This window comes from Sceloporus occidentalis, unplaced genomic scaffold (genome assembly GCF_023333645.1).
Source record: "Sceloporus occidentalis isolate IW3139 unplaced genomic scaffold, rSceOcc1.0.p SCAF_79, whole genome shotgun sequence".
Lineage (NCBI taxonomy): Eukaryota > Metazoa > Chordata > Lepidosauria > Squamata > Phrynosomatidae > Sceloporus > Sceloporus occidentalis.
The window spans coordinates 4,393,237-4,412,478 of NW_028317059.1; the positions used below are offsets into that span (position 1 = coordinate 4,393,237).

The 19,242-nt window shown below is 41.9% G+C and overlaps 1 protein-coding gene across 1 annotated transcript; it reads right to left on the reverse strand.

Annotated features, from left to right (window-relative positions):
- Positions 1-1,997: 1,997 nt before the first annotated feature.
- On the reverse strand, positions 1,998-18,984 carry LOC149285470 (mesotocin receptor). Its single transcript, XM_089495415.1, has 2 exons — positions 18,069-18,984; positions 1,998-2,248 (listed from the first exon to the last, which is right to left on the reverse strand). Exons 1-2 carry the CDS (start codon positions 18,982-18,984, stop codon positions 1,998-2,000), a joined length of 1,167 nt encoding a protein of 388 aa, XP_089351541.1.
- Between the last annotated feature and the right edge of the window lie 258 nt (positions 18,985-19,242).

The following is a 19,242-nucleotide window of genomic DNA, read 5'->3' on the forward strand; positions in this document are numbered from 1 at the left end:
ACTGTTCCATTTAAATAGAAAATAAACACACAATTTTATATACATACATATAGAAAGCATATATTTTTTTTACACTCTATTTTGTAGGTTTTTTTGTACATAGGATAACACAAACACAATTTGCCCCAATCATATGCATTCCAAGGTACCCACCTACCCATCAAGGCCCACCAGATGCATTGTAGTAATCAAGCCTTAGTTTTCCACCATGTGTCAAAAAAAAACCTCATAAATCATAGGCAGCATAACATATTTATCTCCTAAACCAACCTAGAACTAGACACAATGCATGCATGACTTTTTCTAAAAATAATAACCCCAAATCTCCCTTCAAGACATGCCACCAGTTCATATTGTGTATCCTATCCCAAATTAAATACCATTGGGGTAATCTCTAAAGCCTGATCGTTTGGTCTCTTGGAGAACTTAATGGGAGACAACTGCTCTTAAAGTGATGGATTGTGGTGGGCAGTCGTTCTTGCTCTCTATGTTTGAACAGCTTGAAACATTGTACCATGAAGTCTAGAAGCAACAAGTCTTAGTGGGGTCAGATATCTCTTGTACGTTCAACTCTAAAATCCGAAAAAAGGTATGGCGGGAGACAATTCTGCGGCACATGCTAAATAATTAGCTCCCATGAACCCAAGTACATTTTATCTTGAATATCACCACTGAGTCTGAAAAGGTTGCCTTTTAAAAGGGTAGTCGACCATGTGGGGATATTTTCCAGACCATTGCTTCCAATGTAGCTTTCCAGACCAACCATTGCGAACAGTTCTACCCTCTTTTGTCCAGATGAAGCTGTCCTTCCTTCTCCTTGGACCAAGTAAACACCAAGATACAATGTAGCAAAGGACCCCTTATTACCCAGCCTAGTCTGTGAAACTATGTATCCAGCACCTGCCATTTGAGGGCCTTGTCTGGGCGCCATGATTTGCTTTCAGAAGATCACATTAGACTCTGATGATACATGTGAAATCTCATAGAAAGATACCTGAGCCTCAAAGCTAATTTTGTGCATTTTTAGTTTCTAGTTGCGCTTCAACAGTGAAAGAATTATACAGCGTGAAAAGCAAAGATGTCCTGCAAATAACCCAGCATTTACCCTTCTCCTGTGCGATCTTGTATGTCCCCTGATGTCTGTCTCTTAAGACTAGGCCAGCAGATTTCTCATTGTGGCAGATTTTGGTAAAAGGTGCTAAATAGAGGCACACATATTAAATTAGCAACTTGAAGAACCAAGGAACCGTCAGTTCATCGTGGCACCCCAGTTCATCGTGGCACCCCACTTCCAAAATTCTTGCCTGCCCTGATTAGCTACATGCCATACATGTCAGATAGGCTATACCGTGCGTGCTGCGTACAGAATTGTGTGTGTAAATATACCACATATGAAGCTAAGGTGCCTGGGTGCTACATGTGTATTTTACATTCAAATAATGGACAATAGAAAATGTGTTCAATCAGTTTCCATACAGTGAGTTATTATACATATAGGTGGTTGCGGTGTGTTTGGATTTCTTTTTTGTTTATCTGGTATACATCTAATTTTGCTCCAAAGACGTTTCCTAGACCCCCTTGGTTTGAAATGTATGCGTTCCTACGATAATAATGACATTTTTGAATTATCCGGCCTTTGTTTGAAGGTTTTAGTAAGAGCCCTTAAAACGAATTAGTGTCAACCTTAAAAAATATAAATAGGATTATCTATTGTTAGACAGGGTTTAACAGTTTTCATGTGGTCATTTCACCTTTTGGTCCAATGGCGTGTTGGTTTATTTATCTTTTCCTCTTTTTTTTTTTTTTTTTTTTTTTTTTAAATTAAACCCCCTAACAACAAAGCCCCTAGGGAACAAGAGACAAATCCTTGTCGTGTATTAGACTGAGCTATAGACTGAGGTTGCGTGTGCATGTGGAACAGTCCATGTATTCCTCTATATATCACAGGTGTACCCAACCCTGTTATATGTGAAGGGTGGTCTCGCCAGCTGGGAGACTCATGCAATGGTGGGCTGCGTAATGCTCTTCTGGCTGGAACTCTTGCGGCTCAGTACGAAGGTCGAGGAGTTGCTCTTCCTGCTTGCACTCAGGTCGCTTCCTTGCTGTCTGGACTTCAGGTATCGGGCAGAACAGCACAGGAAACGCTGCAATAAGTCGTGGAAAAGGTGGCCGGTAAATAACATGTAGATCCAGGGGTTGCAGCAGCTGTTAAGGTTTCCCAAGAGCATGGCGATGACAAACATGGAGGCTGCAGCGGAGAGAGAGAAACAAGGAGAAACCACATTAGTAACTCATCATTGTATAGTAGGCCAGGGTCAGCTGTGGGCCAGATGGTGCCTAGGGGCTCCATGATAGTTTATGAGAGTAGCAGAGAGGTTTATTCAGTTGCTGAATCACTCTCCTAATTGTGGAATACGTAGGACCGACCCTGACCCTATAACAGTTTGTCATACATAGCCCTGCATTATGTATAATCCAAACTCAAGAAAAGTCAGACCCTGGCACAGTTAATGCATTTTGTATTTTAAAGGATTTTGCTATTTATTGAACAAGCCCCGTATAGTGGAAAGCTGGCATTTTGGAACAGAATAGCCGCGTGTCTTGCTATGTTGAATACAGGCAGGTTTGCAGAGTGATTCATTCACGGAGGATGTTATATCTGCGCGTGGATTAACAGCCAGAGTATTTCATCTTTACACAAGGATTTACAGAGCTGTGTCACAGAGATGGAGAGCGTGGTCAGACAGAGGAGGCCGTGGCCTCTTTAAGGACACGCGCCGTATTATGTCTCCGGACAGAACAAAAGAAAATATTCACTTACGGTCCAAAACCTATTCTGCATGAGTCATATTGGCTGGGAAGGAGGAATGAGAGGGGCTTATCGGGTCTGCCATGTATTTCCATGGTGACAGCATGCCATCATACCCCAAAACAGCTGCCTGGCAGCACTGAGCCGTCACGGCCCCCCGGGAGACTATATGATCCCCTCTGTCCTGTATACGGCACGTGTATCTCTGGAAAGAAACTGCGATGCTGAGATTAAGCCATTGGTGTCAACTTGAATATTTATGGAGTGCCTGCCTAGTCTGCAGAACAGCGTCTTCAAGATGGTTTTCAGGTCCAAGACATTGTAGAAAGCTATAAAGAATCTTACTTTACTGAGAAGTGTGGTAGATAAAAAGGGCAGCCTCCCAGCAGAAGTGGTAGAGGCTAATACAGAGAGAATTTAAACATGAATGGCACAGGCATATGGCTCCTTAATCTCAGATGAGGACAACGACTGATTAAGGTCTGAGTCTTCACATCAGGAAAATGGGCAGACGAGACGGGCTGAAGGGGTCTGTTCTGCTAGATGTTTCTAATGCTTTTATAATTTAGTTTCGCGAATCCATTAATAGAGAACTCAGAGAGCCACAAATATAACTTCCACCGTGTAGATCATTATGCTGTCTGTTCCATCGGATGCATTTAATTAACTTGCACCTTATGGCAGAAGAAGGAACTGGCACTTTCTATAATTAGGAACAGCCTTTAAAAGTATAAGCTAAGTGCCGCTGGCCAAATAATAACCAATAAATAAACCCAACTAAGTGCTGTGTGTGTCAGTTAAAACATGATATACAAAGAAAAATAACGATACTCGACAATGTCTTTTGATCTGAAAGCGAAGTCCAGTCCAATCTGTTATACATTATTGAGAAATGTGTTGCACGTTTATCTGGAAATGAACAATAACTTCCTTTTATAAAATTAAAGGGGACCGTGGTGTATGAGAAGTGAGACTAATGGATAGAGGCATGTGTATTTAGGCCAATTATTCATGGCAGTCCCTTTCCTTCACTTCATTTGCCCATTTTCCTCATTCTACGCATTTGTTTTTACTTTACTGAGAAAGTGGGATCGGTAGGGGTTAAAACAGTGAGGGAATTTAAATAGGCACGGGATAAGTATATGGTTAGTCTGAATCTAAGATGAGACCGACGACTGATTAAGGTTTGAGTCTTTACAGCGGGAGCAGACTGGGTGAAATAATGGGTCAATAAACAATACTAATGGGTCAATAAATAATAATACAGTACAGGGCCTCCAATGATAAAAACGAATTTGCTAACTCTGTCCTATCCATGCCACTGACCTGGTACACAGATGCACAAGATCATGGAAGGGGTGATGAGATGCTCTGCAGAAGCACCCATTTTTTTAGGAAAACAAAATAGTAATCAAAAACCTTTTGCTACAACTGCTCCATTAAGGAAAAGTAATGTAAAAATGTGGTGCCCCTTCTTACTATCATTATACCCAGAAGACATGACTTTCTGCGTAAGTGATAGAGCTGTCAAAAAATGTGTTTTCTCACGCTGCCGCTGCTATGAATTATTTCCCACGATACTTACCAAGTTGCTTGTCTAGACATTCAATAATGGACTAATAGCTCACATCACCCTCAGAGAGGGTTAAGATGGCTTTGAGAATTTGGAAGGGTTAAAACACGCTAATCCCTTCACGGCCTGCAGGTGGCAGCAGGCTTCTTTCTACAGGTCGGTATTCCACGCTATTGTGCATCAGAGTGCGGGGGACTCGTTAAACTACAAACCAGAAAATATATAGTAAGGATCTGCAGGAAAATGGATGCATAATATTGGGAGGCTGAGCACTTAGAAAGCCACAATCTATTTAAATCTTGATAAGACCAAGAAAAACAAAACTGCTTCACATTATTTTTGGCTACTTGTCCATCAAATGCTACAAACGATCCTGACCGTCTACTTATAAATATAAACCATCAAGGTTCACATTCTCTAATCCTGATACAATTAGTGGCTTGGTACTTCTACCCATCTCCTGGACCAAGCATGGCTGCATTATGAGGCTTCTCACAATACAAAATAAAAGACCCCCAACTAGTCTGCCTGTTTTTCCTGCTGTAAATACATTAATACATTAATATGATAGGTAGAGAGAATCCCTTCAATCTGTGTTAACCTGGGAACCCATCGGTCCACAATCTGCATCCCTCATGTGCAGGGGCGTAACTAGAAACCACAGGGCCCTGGTGTGAAAATTTCCCCGGGGCCCCCCAACTTTACAACTTGTCAGTGCCTTCTTTGTCCCTTGCCTCCCCCCTCCTTCCAACATACACTTGGGCACACATATGCAAGCGCACTTACACATATTTCACACACTTACTCATAATCACTAACACACACATACACATTCATTCTAACACACAACCCATCTCACCCACTTACACATGCATGCTTACACAAACACCTAGACATCCATGCTCACACATACACACACCTACACATCCATGCTCACACACACACCTACACATCCATGCACACACACACTTACACATCCATGCTCACACACACACACATCCATGCTCACACATACACACACCTACACATCCATGCTTACACACACACACCTACACATCCATGTTCACACCCACAATTATACAGCTTCCTGTTCGGCTGCTTATGGGACACGTAAAGCAGTGCAGTCCAGGTCAGAAGGGCCCTTTCTAGACTATTTTGAGACAGGAGCAAGGGGTTGCACTGCTGCAGCCCCTGTAGTTACGCCAGTGCTCATGTCACAACCTGATAGCGGATAAAAGTTCAGTGTGACCATTAAAATCGTGATGAGGCTAGTCTGCGACAAAAGCTGCGCAGAATTTTATACAACACTGGATTCGGTTTTGCCAAATGTGTAAATTGCACATAAGATGAGCCATGTCACAACCTATCCTGCATGACGCAATATTTATATTTGTCCAGTTTTAAATTAGCAATCCTGTCAATCATAGCTATGAAATGTACTATTTTTTTTTTTTGCCTCTAGAAAAGGTTCACTAACATCCAAGAATAAACCACAAGTGACCTGAATCATATGGACAATCTCAACTTTTCCAGATTATTACTTTGGAGTTTAAAGAGAAACTATCATCTTCAAAATTTTTAGAATAACTAAATTAAGCTCTTCTATCTGTGTAATTAATTTTGAGATGATCAGTTTAAATGTAAAGGACGCCAGGGAAGCTGAAATATGTGCCGAAATGCAGAAGAAAGAGCATTTCTTGAAGTCATCTACCTTCTTCTCATTCTGCTATACAAATGTTGAATAAACCACCTTCAATGAATTAAATACAGATAATGGGGAAATAAATTATTTTATGGGGAGGACCCTGGGAACAGAAATTTAAAGGGACAGTTTACGGTTCCTGACTGCTCCAATAAAGAATAATGCACATAAAAAGTACTCTGTGTTAGGGCTGCAACTAACGATTATTTTAATAATCGATTAGTTGGCCGATTATTTTTTCGATTAATCGATTAATCGGATAAAAAAAACAATACGCAAATTTTTTGTTTATTTAAAATAATTTAATGAACTGGATGTTAAAAAACAACTTAAAATTTACATTAACATTCTTATTTTGTTATGATGTAATAAAAAAACAATATTTTCAAAGTACAAAAACCCAAACACAATATTTATGAAACAAAATAACCCCAAACATTCTGAAAAGAGGTGGACTATTACTGTTCAAGAAACTTTGCACCCAGCACTTTGCACCCGGCACTTTGCACCCGGCACTTTGCACCCAGCCCTGGCACTTTGCACCCAGCACTTTGCCCCACCCCTGGCACTTTGCACCCGGCACTTTGCACCCGGCACTTTGCCCCAGCCCTGGCACTTTGCACCCAGAACTTTGCACCCAGCACTTTGCACCCAGCCCTGGCACTTTGTACCCAGAACTTTGCACCCAGCCCTGGCACTTTGCACCCAGCACTTTGCACCCGGCACTTTGCACCCAGCCCTGGCACTTTGCACCCAGCACTTTGCACCCAGCTCTGGCACTTTGCACCCAGAACTTTGCACCCAGCCCTGGCACTTTGCACCCAGCCCTGGCACTTTGCACCCAGCCCTGGCACTTTGCACCCAGCACTTTGCACCCGGCACTTTGCACCCAGCCCTGGCACTTTGCACCCAGCACTTTGCACCCAGCCCTGGCACTTTGCACCCAGAACTTTGCACCCAGCCCTGGCACTTTGCACCCAGCCCTGGCACTTTGCACCCAGCCCTGGCACTTTGCACTGTGCCCCTGCACCCAGTCTCCAACTCTGCCCTGCACCCCCACCCCCACTCTGCCCTGCACCCAGTCTCCTGCCCTGCCCCCACACTCACACCCTGCCCTGCATCCCCACCCCCACCCTGCCCTGCACTCAGTCTCCTACCCTGGCCTGCCCCCCCCACCCCCACTCTGCCCTGCATCCCATTAAACCCCACCCCCACCCCCGCGAACCGCTCTGTGCGAACGGAGCCACTCGCACAGAGCGAACCGCAACTAAAAGAAGGCGCGTGTAGCGGAAGCGGGGAACGCTCGCGGAGGTAAGTAAAAGGAGCCGAGTGCTCCAACAACGAATCGATCACTCGATTAATCGATAACGGAAATCGTCGACAACGATTTCCGTTATCGATTATTATCGATTTTATCGATTCGTTGTTTCAGCCCTACTCTGTGTACACTGTGTTCTTCAAAAATGGACAAAAATGAAATAAAAACTAACCGGAGGTAGAAGCTGCAGCCCTACAGCAGCCCTCCTCCACTGTAGTCCAATGATTCTTGTCCTTGATTGGTTGCTTGAAGCAGCCAATCATTGGATGGAAAGTACTTCCCATGAAATCAATATGAGCGCTTCCCCACATGTGCACAGTGTCTTAACCCTTGCAGTGGTCGCCAAGCCAGCACTGGAGTTGAGTGGCGTAAGTATAGACTGTGCATGGAGATGTGTTTGGCTGAACATTCTCCTGCACTGCAAATTGTGAGGTTGAGGCAAATGCATATGGGGAGATTCTACAGAATCCCCAAATACATGAGCAAGGGAGACACCATGAAGAGTTAAAGCATTCCCACACCTGTCATATTCATTAAAGAACATATGATGGCGGGAGCATCCCTTTAATATGGTCCCTATTATGTCAAACACACAAGGTCCTAATACACATATATTACCTGTTGTTTCTGTCAAATTGTTACTGTAATCAGTAAAATAATATTTTCGAAATTCAGGTCAAAGGAATACTTAGTCACGAGACAGATCGTGTGGTTCCATATGTTTCTAGTATATTTATGTAGAATGTTTCAATATGAAACAGTGTTGCAGAATTTTAATTCTACTCCAATAAGGAAATCTATTGGTTCCACCTTGTCCTCTATACGTGCTGCATTGCTCCCTAATCATTTCCTTGGCTTCAGGAACTTAGTTGTTTCCCTGATTTGTCTTGCTAGTCCCTGGAGTTAAAAAAAACAACCAACAATATGGAATAAAGATGATTTATCCATAAGATCAATTCAATAAGAGCAGAGGTTAACAGCCGCAAAATGCACTGTGAACATATAGACAAAAGGCTGCACCTTAAGGCTAAGAAAAGGTTCCTTTCTAATCACAGAAATATCTCACTGTTCCCAGCTCCTAAAGGATGTCAGATGTGATAATCAGAACAATAACTGGAGGCGACTGGTGGCTGATAACTGAATGATAAGGACTGGCGCCACCAAAATGCTATTGCATGTATAGCTTAAATGGTCTTAAATAAACCGCTGGAGACAAGCCATGTTAAGACCTTTGTATTAAAAGTTGTCAATCACTAGTGAAGCTAGAAACTTCATAATAATTCCTAAAACGAACCAGGCAATAAATTCCCTACCTGCTCCTTATTGAGTATTATTTGTGTAAGTTTCACACTAGAAAATAATGTTTATAAATAATGTGGATTAACGATGCTGTGACTTTCAGTGTTCAGAGTTAATTGGGAACTTTAATTATATATTATAAATAATTATATATAATTATAATATCCAGCAGTAGCTGCCGTATAAATTAATGGTGTGATTGAGCACTTTGTCCATGTTATTAAATGAAACGCAGTAATGCACTGGATTATTATTTACGTGATGTCTCTGCTTACTCTACGATCTGATGTTACGGTTCCAATGCGATGTAAGGGGCTGCACACAACAGGCAGCTCTCATTGAATTTAGAAATCATATTTCTGTAGCCCCCCTCTTATCCCAAGGACCCCCTGTCTGGCCAGACCTCAAACAGATATAATCCTTTGAGATATATGCAGTAAATGTATTAATAAGCATGCATGCTGGAAAAAGAGGAAGCCTTGATGACCCCAGTATGTACCAGGGAGGTGGAGAGGCTTCAAGTGGAGCATATGACTTACCATTAGGATTTTTACAAAGGTCAAAGTGAGATGATGACGCTGCATTAAGTGGATGAGGGCTTAATGACTTTTCTTAACCAACATTAAGGGTTAGTTTAAGGGCAGTCTGTTAATAGGCTTTCTGCTCCACTGTGGTCAATGTCTTCTCCACCAGCCAGATCCACTACAGTTAAATAAGAACTATTGTTATAAAGGTAACTACTGCTTTAGGGTATATTTTCCCCAAGGACCATGTTAACTCAAATGCACCCTTAAGGTGAAAAAAAGCATCTCTTTCTTCATGACGATCACCTGTATTCGGGAAACTACTCAACAGAGTTCACCAAGACCAGTTTCATAGCAGAATTCTAATGGCTATCCGGGGGGGGGGGGGGGGGGATTTTGCGGAATATGCCCACTTAGCGTAAAGTCTACTTTCAATGGGGTTAGCAAATGAGTCAGTGGTTGGTCATTTGTACCCTAAAGTTTGTCAGACATGCGCATATGCCTATTATAAGGAGTGGCAATGATAGAAAGAAGAGATCAATGTACCAGGGAATCGACGATAAAAATACAGCATGATACAATCAGTATAAAATCATAGACAACCTACGCATTTGTATGCGTTACAATAGGTTCCCACTGCATTGCCGTACTCCTTTCACTATCACCATTAAGCGCAGATTTGCCAGTAAAGAGATGCAGCTGCAGCCTAGTATCTGCAGAACAACGTGCCAGCATGCAGATTGTTCGCAAAGTGACAGCATTTGAAGGGGATGATCTTCTCTTCCCCTCTAGGTGGGCAGCAGATGTCACCCACAGAGGTTCCCCAATTACAATTGTCCTCATTACCTATGCTGACTACTACTAAAGTTATCAATCTGATCGCACAGAGCTGGCTGAAAACACTGATCATCCACAGGAAATAACAATCGCCGGAGAGTAAAATGCATTAGTATGCAACGCACCGTGAGCAGGACCTACCGTGACCTTGGTTTGAGACTGAGCAGAAACGCAGTAGAGTGCATAGACAACAAGACCATCCCGAAATACTCAATGAGCCATGATTACAAATACAATCCTTCACACTTAGGCGTAAGAAAGGATGCTTGGGATAAATAATTGCCTTATTCTATAGAATGAGTATAATAATCTAGAGACCAATCAATTATTTGACAATAACTCATGGTCCTGAAATCAAAATTATGTTTGGGATTCCGATTAGAAATAATTGAGGGTCGTTTGTTCAGATCAACACAAAACGTTTAGCCCATGAATGAATACAGCAGCATTCAGTAGGAAATCCAGAAGAAAGAAATTCCCCATAAAATTTTTAATGTCCCTGTTATAAAAAGGGGTCTATTGGCATACAGTTGGTTGTCAATCATGCCTTCTTTTTTACAGTCCCCAACGTGACATGTTTCATCCTCAACCTCCACCTATAGCCAAGACCTTCAATACCTATCCAGGGGGGGGAAGAGAAGGACAATATTTAATGATGAAGCAGTTAGGTAAGTAGTGACCAACTAGTATTTTAAGGGCTTCTCCATGGCTTTTATGACAAATCAATATGTTAGCTGGCAGCATGTACGATTTATGACCACTGCGGGGAAAAAATTGGACAAGACCATGGATGATAATAGATTCAATGCTACCTTGTAAAATAACTCTCAACACTACCTTCTCTCTTCTCATATGCATTCATTAGAATAAAGAGCTCACAAATGCCAGCTCTGCAAAGGACAACTAGGGCAAGCTCTACCTTGGGTATATGGACAGGGAAATGTTAAGATTTCTGTTTACATTTACTCGTTAATTCATAGATATAACAGACACCAGATAATATCTCTGACTGTAACAGAACAATGTATACAAGCAGCAGTAAAAAGCCAAGACTTTGGCCTATCTGCCAAATGGTAGATGCCAAGGGACCACTGACCAGGGTCAGATGCTGCTCCTCCACCTGGAGATTAACCACACTGACCCAAAAACCTTGTAATCAAGTCTGATTTCCAGAGCCTCCGCGTGAAATCCTATCTCCTCAACTCAATATTTAGTGAATTAAAGCCTGGGGTTTCAGTTACAAAGATGTTTCCTCTCCATCCCATAGATTTAGGGATTTCATGAAATTCAAAATGAATTCGTTTTTGTCGTATTGCTATTAATGCCCTTGTTCCTATTAAATAATTTGCATATTGACACAATGGGGTTGTCAACAAAGTGATGCTATCACCATAGCAACCAAAAGTATATGTCTGATGATTGCGCCAATGAAACCATATGCAACATTTCCCGGGTGTAAACTTCAACATTTAGTTAGCGGGAAACTCCTGTTGATGATTGTTCCACATATAGAGAGTCGCTTCCCAACCCTCTTGCTGAATAGTAAACTCGTGGACCATGTACCCTTTGCAGCTGTTTGTAAAATCATTGTTTGGAGTCATAGGCACTTTTAACACAGCGCAAAAGTATTTTAATTGAAAGCTGCTGATGGATTGCACAATATGGTGGCTTGATCTGGATGGAAAGCAAAGAGCCAACCTATTAGGAAAATGTTATTTTTGGGAGGTGCACACAAGGCCAGTGAGCGGGGAGAAGTTATTCCTCACACTGATGTATTTGAGCTGAGCAAGTCTCGGACAGGGATGATCAATAACTCTGTTCATGACTTTGTGAAAGAAGCACTTCTGTTTTGGGAGTCCTGGCTGTGACTTTACACATCCCAAATAATGCAGGGTTCCCATTGGCATGGGTTGACTCAGAGTTTTTTCCAGGGCGCATATAGATTTTACATGTTGCAGGCCACTAGTTGTGGCGGGGATCCGTTCTAGGATGGGGAGTCCCTCTTTGGGGCATAAATCCCTCTCTTTTCCGCCATGTATTACTCTTAGAACTTTTACAAGAATTAATTAGTGTCCCTTTAACTTGGACATGCCGCTTTTCTGCCTTCCCTATAAGCATACTTGTGAAGTGTCGCTTCTCTGGTTCTCCGGGTCACAGCAGCGAGGTCTCGCCCAGTCCATTGACGTTGACTGTAACGCTGACTGACGTCAGCAGTCCTGGCCGCATCCCGCATGGGTAGGCTCCGGGTAGTCGAGCCCAAAGGTTCCCAGGTATGCATATAAGGAACAGGAGAGGGAGACGGGTGCGAAGCAATCCTAGGAAGTGCCCAGGTGTGCACATATACAATTCATGTGTTACTGATCTTCGCTGCCCTGCAGTAAGTGGGATGTATAACCGAGTAACTGGTTCCATCTGTGATTTTACACAGCCCACATAATGCGGGGGGCAGCACTTTGTCGGTCAGGAATATGTACAATGTATATGTGGAATACTCCACTGGTTGCTATGGTGATAAGCCCATTTTTGAAACTTTTTAGATTGGCTAATCAGTCCCTAAAATATGGTGCAGCCGGTGAAGTTGAGGCTCATTAATTTTAAAAATCTTTACGCTATCAGTGTTTCATTTTACTCTAAAATTTCAGTTGCAGCCACCCCCAGGTGCTCGTTAAATAAGATGTATTAATTCTCTAAAATGTGCCAATAATATATTCTGCTTGTAATAAAGATTAGCCAACACCTCATTAAATGGCAGAAGAGCTTTGTACTGTTCACTCAGAAGTTCCTTTCATTAACATTGACTCCAGGGGTGAGCCACTCAACGCGTGGACGCCTTACACGCCAGGATTTCTTAATTTCCCTGCCTGATCACAGGTAGGCTGATGACTGTCTGGGTATGTTGGTGAGTGGGTTATGTGGATGGGTAGGTATCTGGGTTATGTTGGTTGGTGGGTGTGTGGGTTATGTGAGTGGTTTGTGGGTTATGTGGATGGGTAGGTATCTGGGTTATGTTGGTTGGTTGGTGGGTGGGTTGTATTTGTGGGTTATGTGGGTGGGTGTCTGGGTTTGTTGGTTGGTGTCTGGGTTATGTGAATGGGTGGGTGTCTTGGTATGTTGGTGGGTGGGTTATGTGGGTGGGTTTCTGGGTTATGTGGATGGGTAGGTATCTGGGTGATGTTGGTTGGTGGGTGGATTTGTGGGTTATGTATGGGTGTCTGGGTTATGTTGGTGGGTGGGTGTCCGGGTGATATGGGGGGGTGTCTGGTTTATGTGTGTTGGGGGGTTGTGTGTTTTTTGGGGTATGCCTGCCCCCTCCTGAGGTGTGGCTCTGGATCTGCCCCTAGCTGATCGCTCATTAGTGATAGCATGTGAGATGAAGGCAAAAATGCCAGTTATTTAGGGAATGTGATCTGTGTTTCACATCTGATGGGGCATCAAAAAAAACTTTGCAAATTGTGTATACAAAACACACAACACAGTGCTGTCAAATAAGGGTTGCACATGATGCCAGCAAACGCATGTTCGACTGAAAGTAAAATGTTTTACTTATGAACATATTTCCTGCTGTTTCTATGCAAAATATTGGCGCTTTTAGGGCTGTAGAACCCTGTGCACAGCTGTTTTGGGGTTTTCCGCAAGGTGAGTATGTCTGTGTTAAGAGTATGGTGTTAGAGTGAGTGAGTGTGTAGTTATTAGTAAACTTAGTGTTAGTTTAGTGTGTGTTAGTGTGTGTGTTATTGGTGGGGCTGATTAAATCCCACACCCAAGGCCCAGCGATGCTAGTCCCACCCCTGCATAGGGGGACTGGTCCTAATGAAAAGGGACATTTGGGAGGTCTGTGTACATGAATACATATAACTGTACATGTAGTATGTCGAATAAATGTTAAGTTGGGACCGGTGAAAACGCCGGATGACATTGTTCTGGTTGCAGTAGGAATCTGGTCACCCTGCCTTAGGCTTTACCTGAAGTCTGTGAATCACTTACTGTGTCCCGACTGAAAGTGGGAAGTGTTTTCAAATCAAACAAGTAGATTGTCCCGCTTATTGTATTATAAAGTGAGCGGTAATCTGAGTGTTTTTCTTAAAATGCAGGCAAACCAGTGTAATCAGCAGAGCTTATAAGAACTCGAGAAAATCTTGCTTTTGAGAAATGCTTCTCATGAGGATCATTTTGATAAATACAACCTTTTATGTTCCCCCTTATCTCATGGGAGTGGAATCTGTCCAATAGATCAGCTTGGCTACTATCCAGCAAACGATTAACGCTTTTTAAATGTTTGGACGTTGTGGCTTGAGTAGAAAACCAAACGCTTCCAAAATGCCCTTATATCCAAAGTATTCAGTGGAACAGTGGAAATATCTAAATCCTCAACTGTAAAACTCCAAATTTGTGCCTCATTTGCCATAAAGGGGTATCCCAGTGTCCCAGGCTGCCCTCACACTATGAGTGGATCTGAGAAATGCATTTTGGGGGAGTTCTGGAGAATCCCTTGAAAATGCAAGCTGCACATTTTAACGGAATCACTCAGCTATCGCATGTGTTAAACTACATACGATCTTCGGCTTTTATCGAAGTGCCATTTATATACCCGCTTTAAATTCTTTCCAAGCTACTCAATGCCGTGCACACGTGGCTAGCCTGTGGCAAACCGACCCTGGAAATTGTTTGAAAATGTTGACAAGTACGCTTTCATCACAAGTAGCAGATTCCAGGTCGGAGAAGCTGTTTCTATAAATTGAAATCGGCTCAGTAATGGACCAATATGATACCAAAACCTGGATGACAACTTTTGCCTTTCCAGAGACACTTCTCTAATAAATAATGTATTGGAGAACCACGTTTGGGTGCAAACAGATCAAAGAGACCTTGTTATATCCACAGAGCCGTCAACTTTTACAGAAATACTACAAATTCCACTGGAACTGTCTGAAATGTGCTTGACTAAATTTAACTCGCTTTTCAGACAGCTGGCTTACCACACTTCCGTCGTTCACCTGGGCCGGTAAATGAAATCATTTGAGATTTATTCCGAGGCTAATTTTACCGATTTAATTTTATTTAAGGTGCCATGCTGTAAAGAATCAGCTGCAGCTCAATACCTGTTTTGATCTCTGCATAGATTTTCACCCCTTAAGAGAGTAAAAAATAAAACCACTTTTGCCTTCTCAGTCATAAGCAATAGCTGAAGATGTTTTGTTGATTTTCCTGGCGTTCTGGAGATGAATCTGCCGTTTTGAAGTAGTCTTAATTATGTGCAAATGAAATGAATTTTCCATCAGTTTTTCAATAGATGAGGGTGCATAGAGGATTGAGTCGGATGAAGGAAGGAACATTTTAACTAGAGAAGGGAGAAGTGTAGCTATGGGGGATGGAAAATTTGTCTGCCTCATTATCTCCCCCATAGTTTGATTTTTATAGCAACACCCATGGAACATTTTTTGTTTTATAGAATCGATTTCATAAAAACTGATCATCTCTACCAAACCTACTAAACAACCTCTCCAGATGCTGGTGGAAACCATAGTAGCTGGAGTGCCAGGGGTTGTCTATCTGGTGGCCAGCAGGAGACCAGCAAAGACTGGACAGGAAAGCGTCTCAACTTCTAAAATCATAAGGCAATCTGTGCTCATCAAAACTCCTGCCGGAAATTATGAAAGCTATAACAACTGCTATAAAAACTGCTATAAAGCTACCTTTTGGCAATAGATGATTGTCAATATGGCACATTTAATGGTCTGTTAAAAATGTGTTTGTTCTGTTGAGGAAATGATGATGTTGACATGTTTCTGCAGGCCAACACAATCCACCATCACAGATATAAGTGAGTTTGTAACATCATGATCCATATCTATGCAATTAAATAAGAATCTCTGAGCTGGAAGCCCCCAAGTCTAGGCTCATACTAATTATGCAGTGCGTCGTTCTTGAAAATGTTTAAAAATAGCATGTTTCAGCATACAAAACTTATGAACTGAGTTAGCTGGTACCCCTTCATGTTTTAGATGCATGTATACTGTATGTTGCTTGGATTTTAAGTGGTATATAAATTAAACATTGTGTTGTGTGCAATTGCATTAAATTATCTTGTTTTCCGGTACTAAGGCACATCCCTTGGAATGATCAGGCTGGGACCCTGATTCATAAAATCTCCAAATATGTATATCTTATTTTGCAATATTACAATACAATGTTTATCCTCACACATTCCAGCCATAAAGTGTTACTGCAGCTATTTGGCATTGCTAGGAATTATGCACCAATCCTATTTACACACAACAGACAAGAATGTTTTTGGTTTTTTGCTGCAGAAAAAAATAATGTAATAAAATGTATCAAAACCTGGAGCTACAGAGAAAAACAAGCTAGCCACACAACTTCATTAAGGGGTCGCAGGAGACTTTGACGCACGCAATATGAGTCATGGTAATTTTTAATTATCAAATTTATTGGTGAGAAACATTATTTACAAGAGCTGTTCCTTTATTATGGCTGGTGAGGTGTAAGACTGGGCATGAACAACTTCTCAGGTAGAGGGTCTTCAACAGTGACTTGAATGCTCAAGGAACCAAGTTATAGACCAATTATCACAATGTCTCCATGATAAGGAACTTCTGGTATCTACAGCTTTATCTAAATGTGTGAAGATGTTGGTTGTTTAGATTTGTGTTGATTGTGCTACTGGAGAATCCATCAGATGAATTTATTGTACAGGATTTTTATGGACTTTCTGTCAAGTCTTCTCCCTAGGCGTAGACTCTTAGAGCTTCAAACCTAATAACCCTTCTATCCTCAGAACTTTGGGAAAAACTGTACACACAAAATATAAGTTTTATTTTGTAGGTCAGAGTATCACATTGGTTTCTAGGGTCATTGTTACACAATTATCACAGAATTTCCTCTTTTATTTATATATTATATATAACACTTTAATCTTGACAAGAACTTGGCTGTCCTCAACGGGTTTGGGGGCAATTGAATAATAGTTAATATTGAATAATCAAACAGGAACTAAATAAGGCTTTTCCAAATATAATATAATGTACGGTTCTAGTAAATATTGTTTGTTAATTTGTGAGACAACATTCCGTGTGTTTATTTGTAGTAATTTACTACACCAAGCAAGCCTACACAAAACCGGTAGTGCAAGGGATTTTGGGTAGATCTATGCAAAACAGCTTAAAGATCACCTCTTTTGTACTAATTTGTAATATGTAGAGTTTTCAATAAATGCCTTTTTGACCTGAGAAAACCATTTTTGCAGTATTGATTTACTGCTCAATTATTATTATTATTGTTTTATTATTTTATTTTTTAAGTGCCAACAAATTATGTAGGGCTGTACAACATCTAGTAATACCTTTATTTTTACAGTAGATTTCAAAGCAGCCACATGAAAAGTCCAGGTCTTCTTTGAAGCTACTGCTAAATTGTATCTAACAATGATTGCTTGGACTGAAAGAAGACAATTATGTATGCTGCTCCAGATCACTTTATGCAATTAGACCAGGAATCATAGCCTCCTGATTCCATTCTGATTTAAGCCACTGTAAAGTAGTTCGTGGGGATGGGTAGAGACCTAGATGTCAGTACTGAAGTAGACAAAGTGGACAATCGCCTGTAAAAAGGATTATGGTTTCTAGTATCTACTTTGAGTCTGCTGCAGAGAATGTTGGGCTGGTTTGTTGGGTGAGTGGAATCCTGGATTATTCAGCACATTATTGTCCTCAAGGTAAATACCCCTCTATATTCACCAAGAGGACCAAATAACCCACCAATTTTTATATTAAGTCGTGGTAAACCAGAGACAGATTTTCTCAAGGACAACAAGTTATTGCAGAGAATGGCTGTATAATTGGGTTCAAGAAAGAGAGTGGAAGACTCTATTATAGATGTTTGAGAACAGGTGTTTGTGCATTTTGTGTTATAAACAGAGCTATTTGATCTTTAATAATATATATACCGACCCATCATTAACTTGAACAGAAATAAGATCTAAAGCATCCTACCTTCTTTTGGAGCTTCAGGATCCCATACCGACCACATCTGAGCAAAGAAGAAAGGGGTCCAGCAGATGATGTAGGCTAAGACTATGATGAAGGTCATTTTGACTGTCCGGATCTTGGCCTTGGAGATAAGCCTGACACTACTCACTCTTGAGATTGTAGCCCTCCGGCTTGAGCTCAGCCTAACGTTGCTTTCACAAACGGTCTTCAAGCGGATATTCTGCCAAATCTTAAAGCTGATGAGCCCATAGCAAATGCTGAGGATTATGACAGGGATGATGTACACAGATAGTGTTATCCATGTGATGTAGGCTTTGGGTCCCCAGGGCATGATAAAATCAGATTTGCAGTCATAAACCCCGTTACCAACGTCCTGTAGGGAAAAGATGAAGGTCTGGGGTATGCTGAGCAGAAAGCTGACAACCCAAGTTAGAACCACATAGACACAGTCAGCTCTCCTGTGCAAAGATCTCAAAGGTTGGCAGATGGCAAGGCACCTGTCCAGGGACATCAGCAGGAGCATGTAGGTGGAAGCAAACATTCCAACCACTTGCAGGTAGGTGACCAGTCTGCAGAGGAAGTCAGGGGCATAGAACCTGAAGGTGATGTCCCATATGAGCTGGGGCAACACTTGGAATAAGGCGACCACCAAGTCAGCAATGCTTAGGTGCTTCATGAAGAAGTACATGCGGGAGTGTTTGTGTCTGTTGATGTGGATCCCGATTAGGACACAGATATTGCCAACTAGAGCCAGGAACAGGATCAGAGCCAACACTGCCACCTCCACCTTAGCCACATCTTCATTCCTCTTCAGAGGGTCCCTGCTGGAGGTGTTATCTTGAGTCCTGTTGTCCTGGCTAAAGTTGCCCCATGGTGAGTTGACCTCCGCACTAGAACAGTTAAGGCACAGGTCCTCCATGTCCAGTTGATTAGAGGCTGAAGACCAGGTGTTTACTTATCCGGCTTGTGTATCATCCCATACAGTAAAACATCTCCCCCTCTACACCCACCAACCCCTGGGCAGAGGGTTAAGTTGTGGGTATTGCTCTTGGTGCTTACGCCTAATATCCCTTGACAAGCTCTACTGCCTTCAAGAGGCAGAGGTGGTATTTTTCAGCCCCTCCCTCCTCTTCGGGATTTCGGACCCCCTCCTTAAATTAATGGAAAATGGTTTTGG

Coding starts and splice junctions, on each gene's coding strand:
- LOC149285470 (XM_089495415.1), bottom strand. CDS start 18,984: ATGGAGGACCTGTGCCTTAACTGTTCTAGTGCGGAGGTCAACTCACCA. Junction 2,249..18,068: donor TCCTGAAGCTCCAAAAGAAG/GTAGGATGCTTT, acceptor TCTCCGCTGCAG/CCTCCATGTTTGTCATCGCC.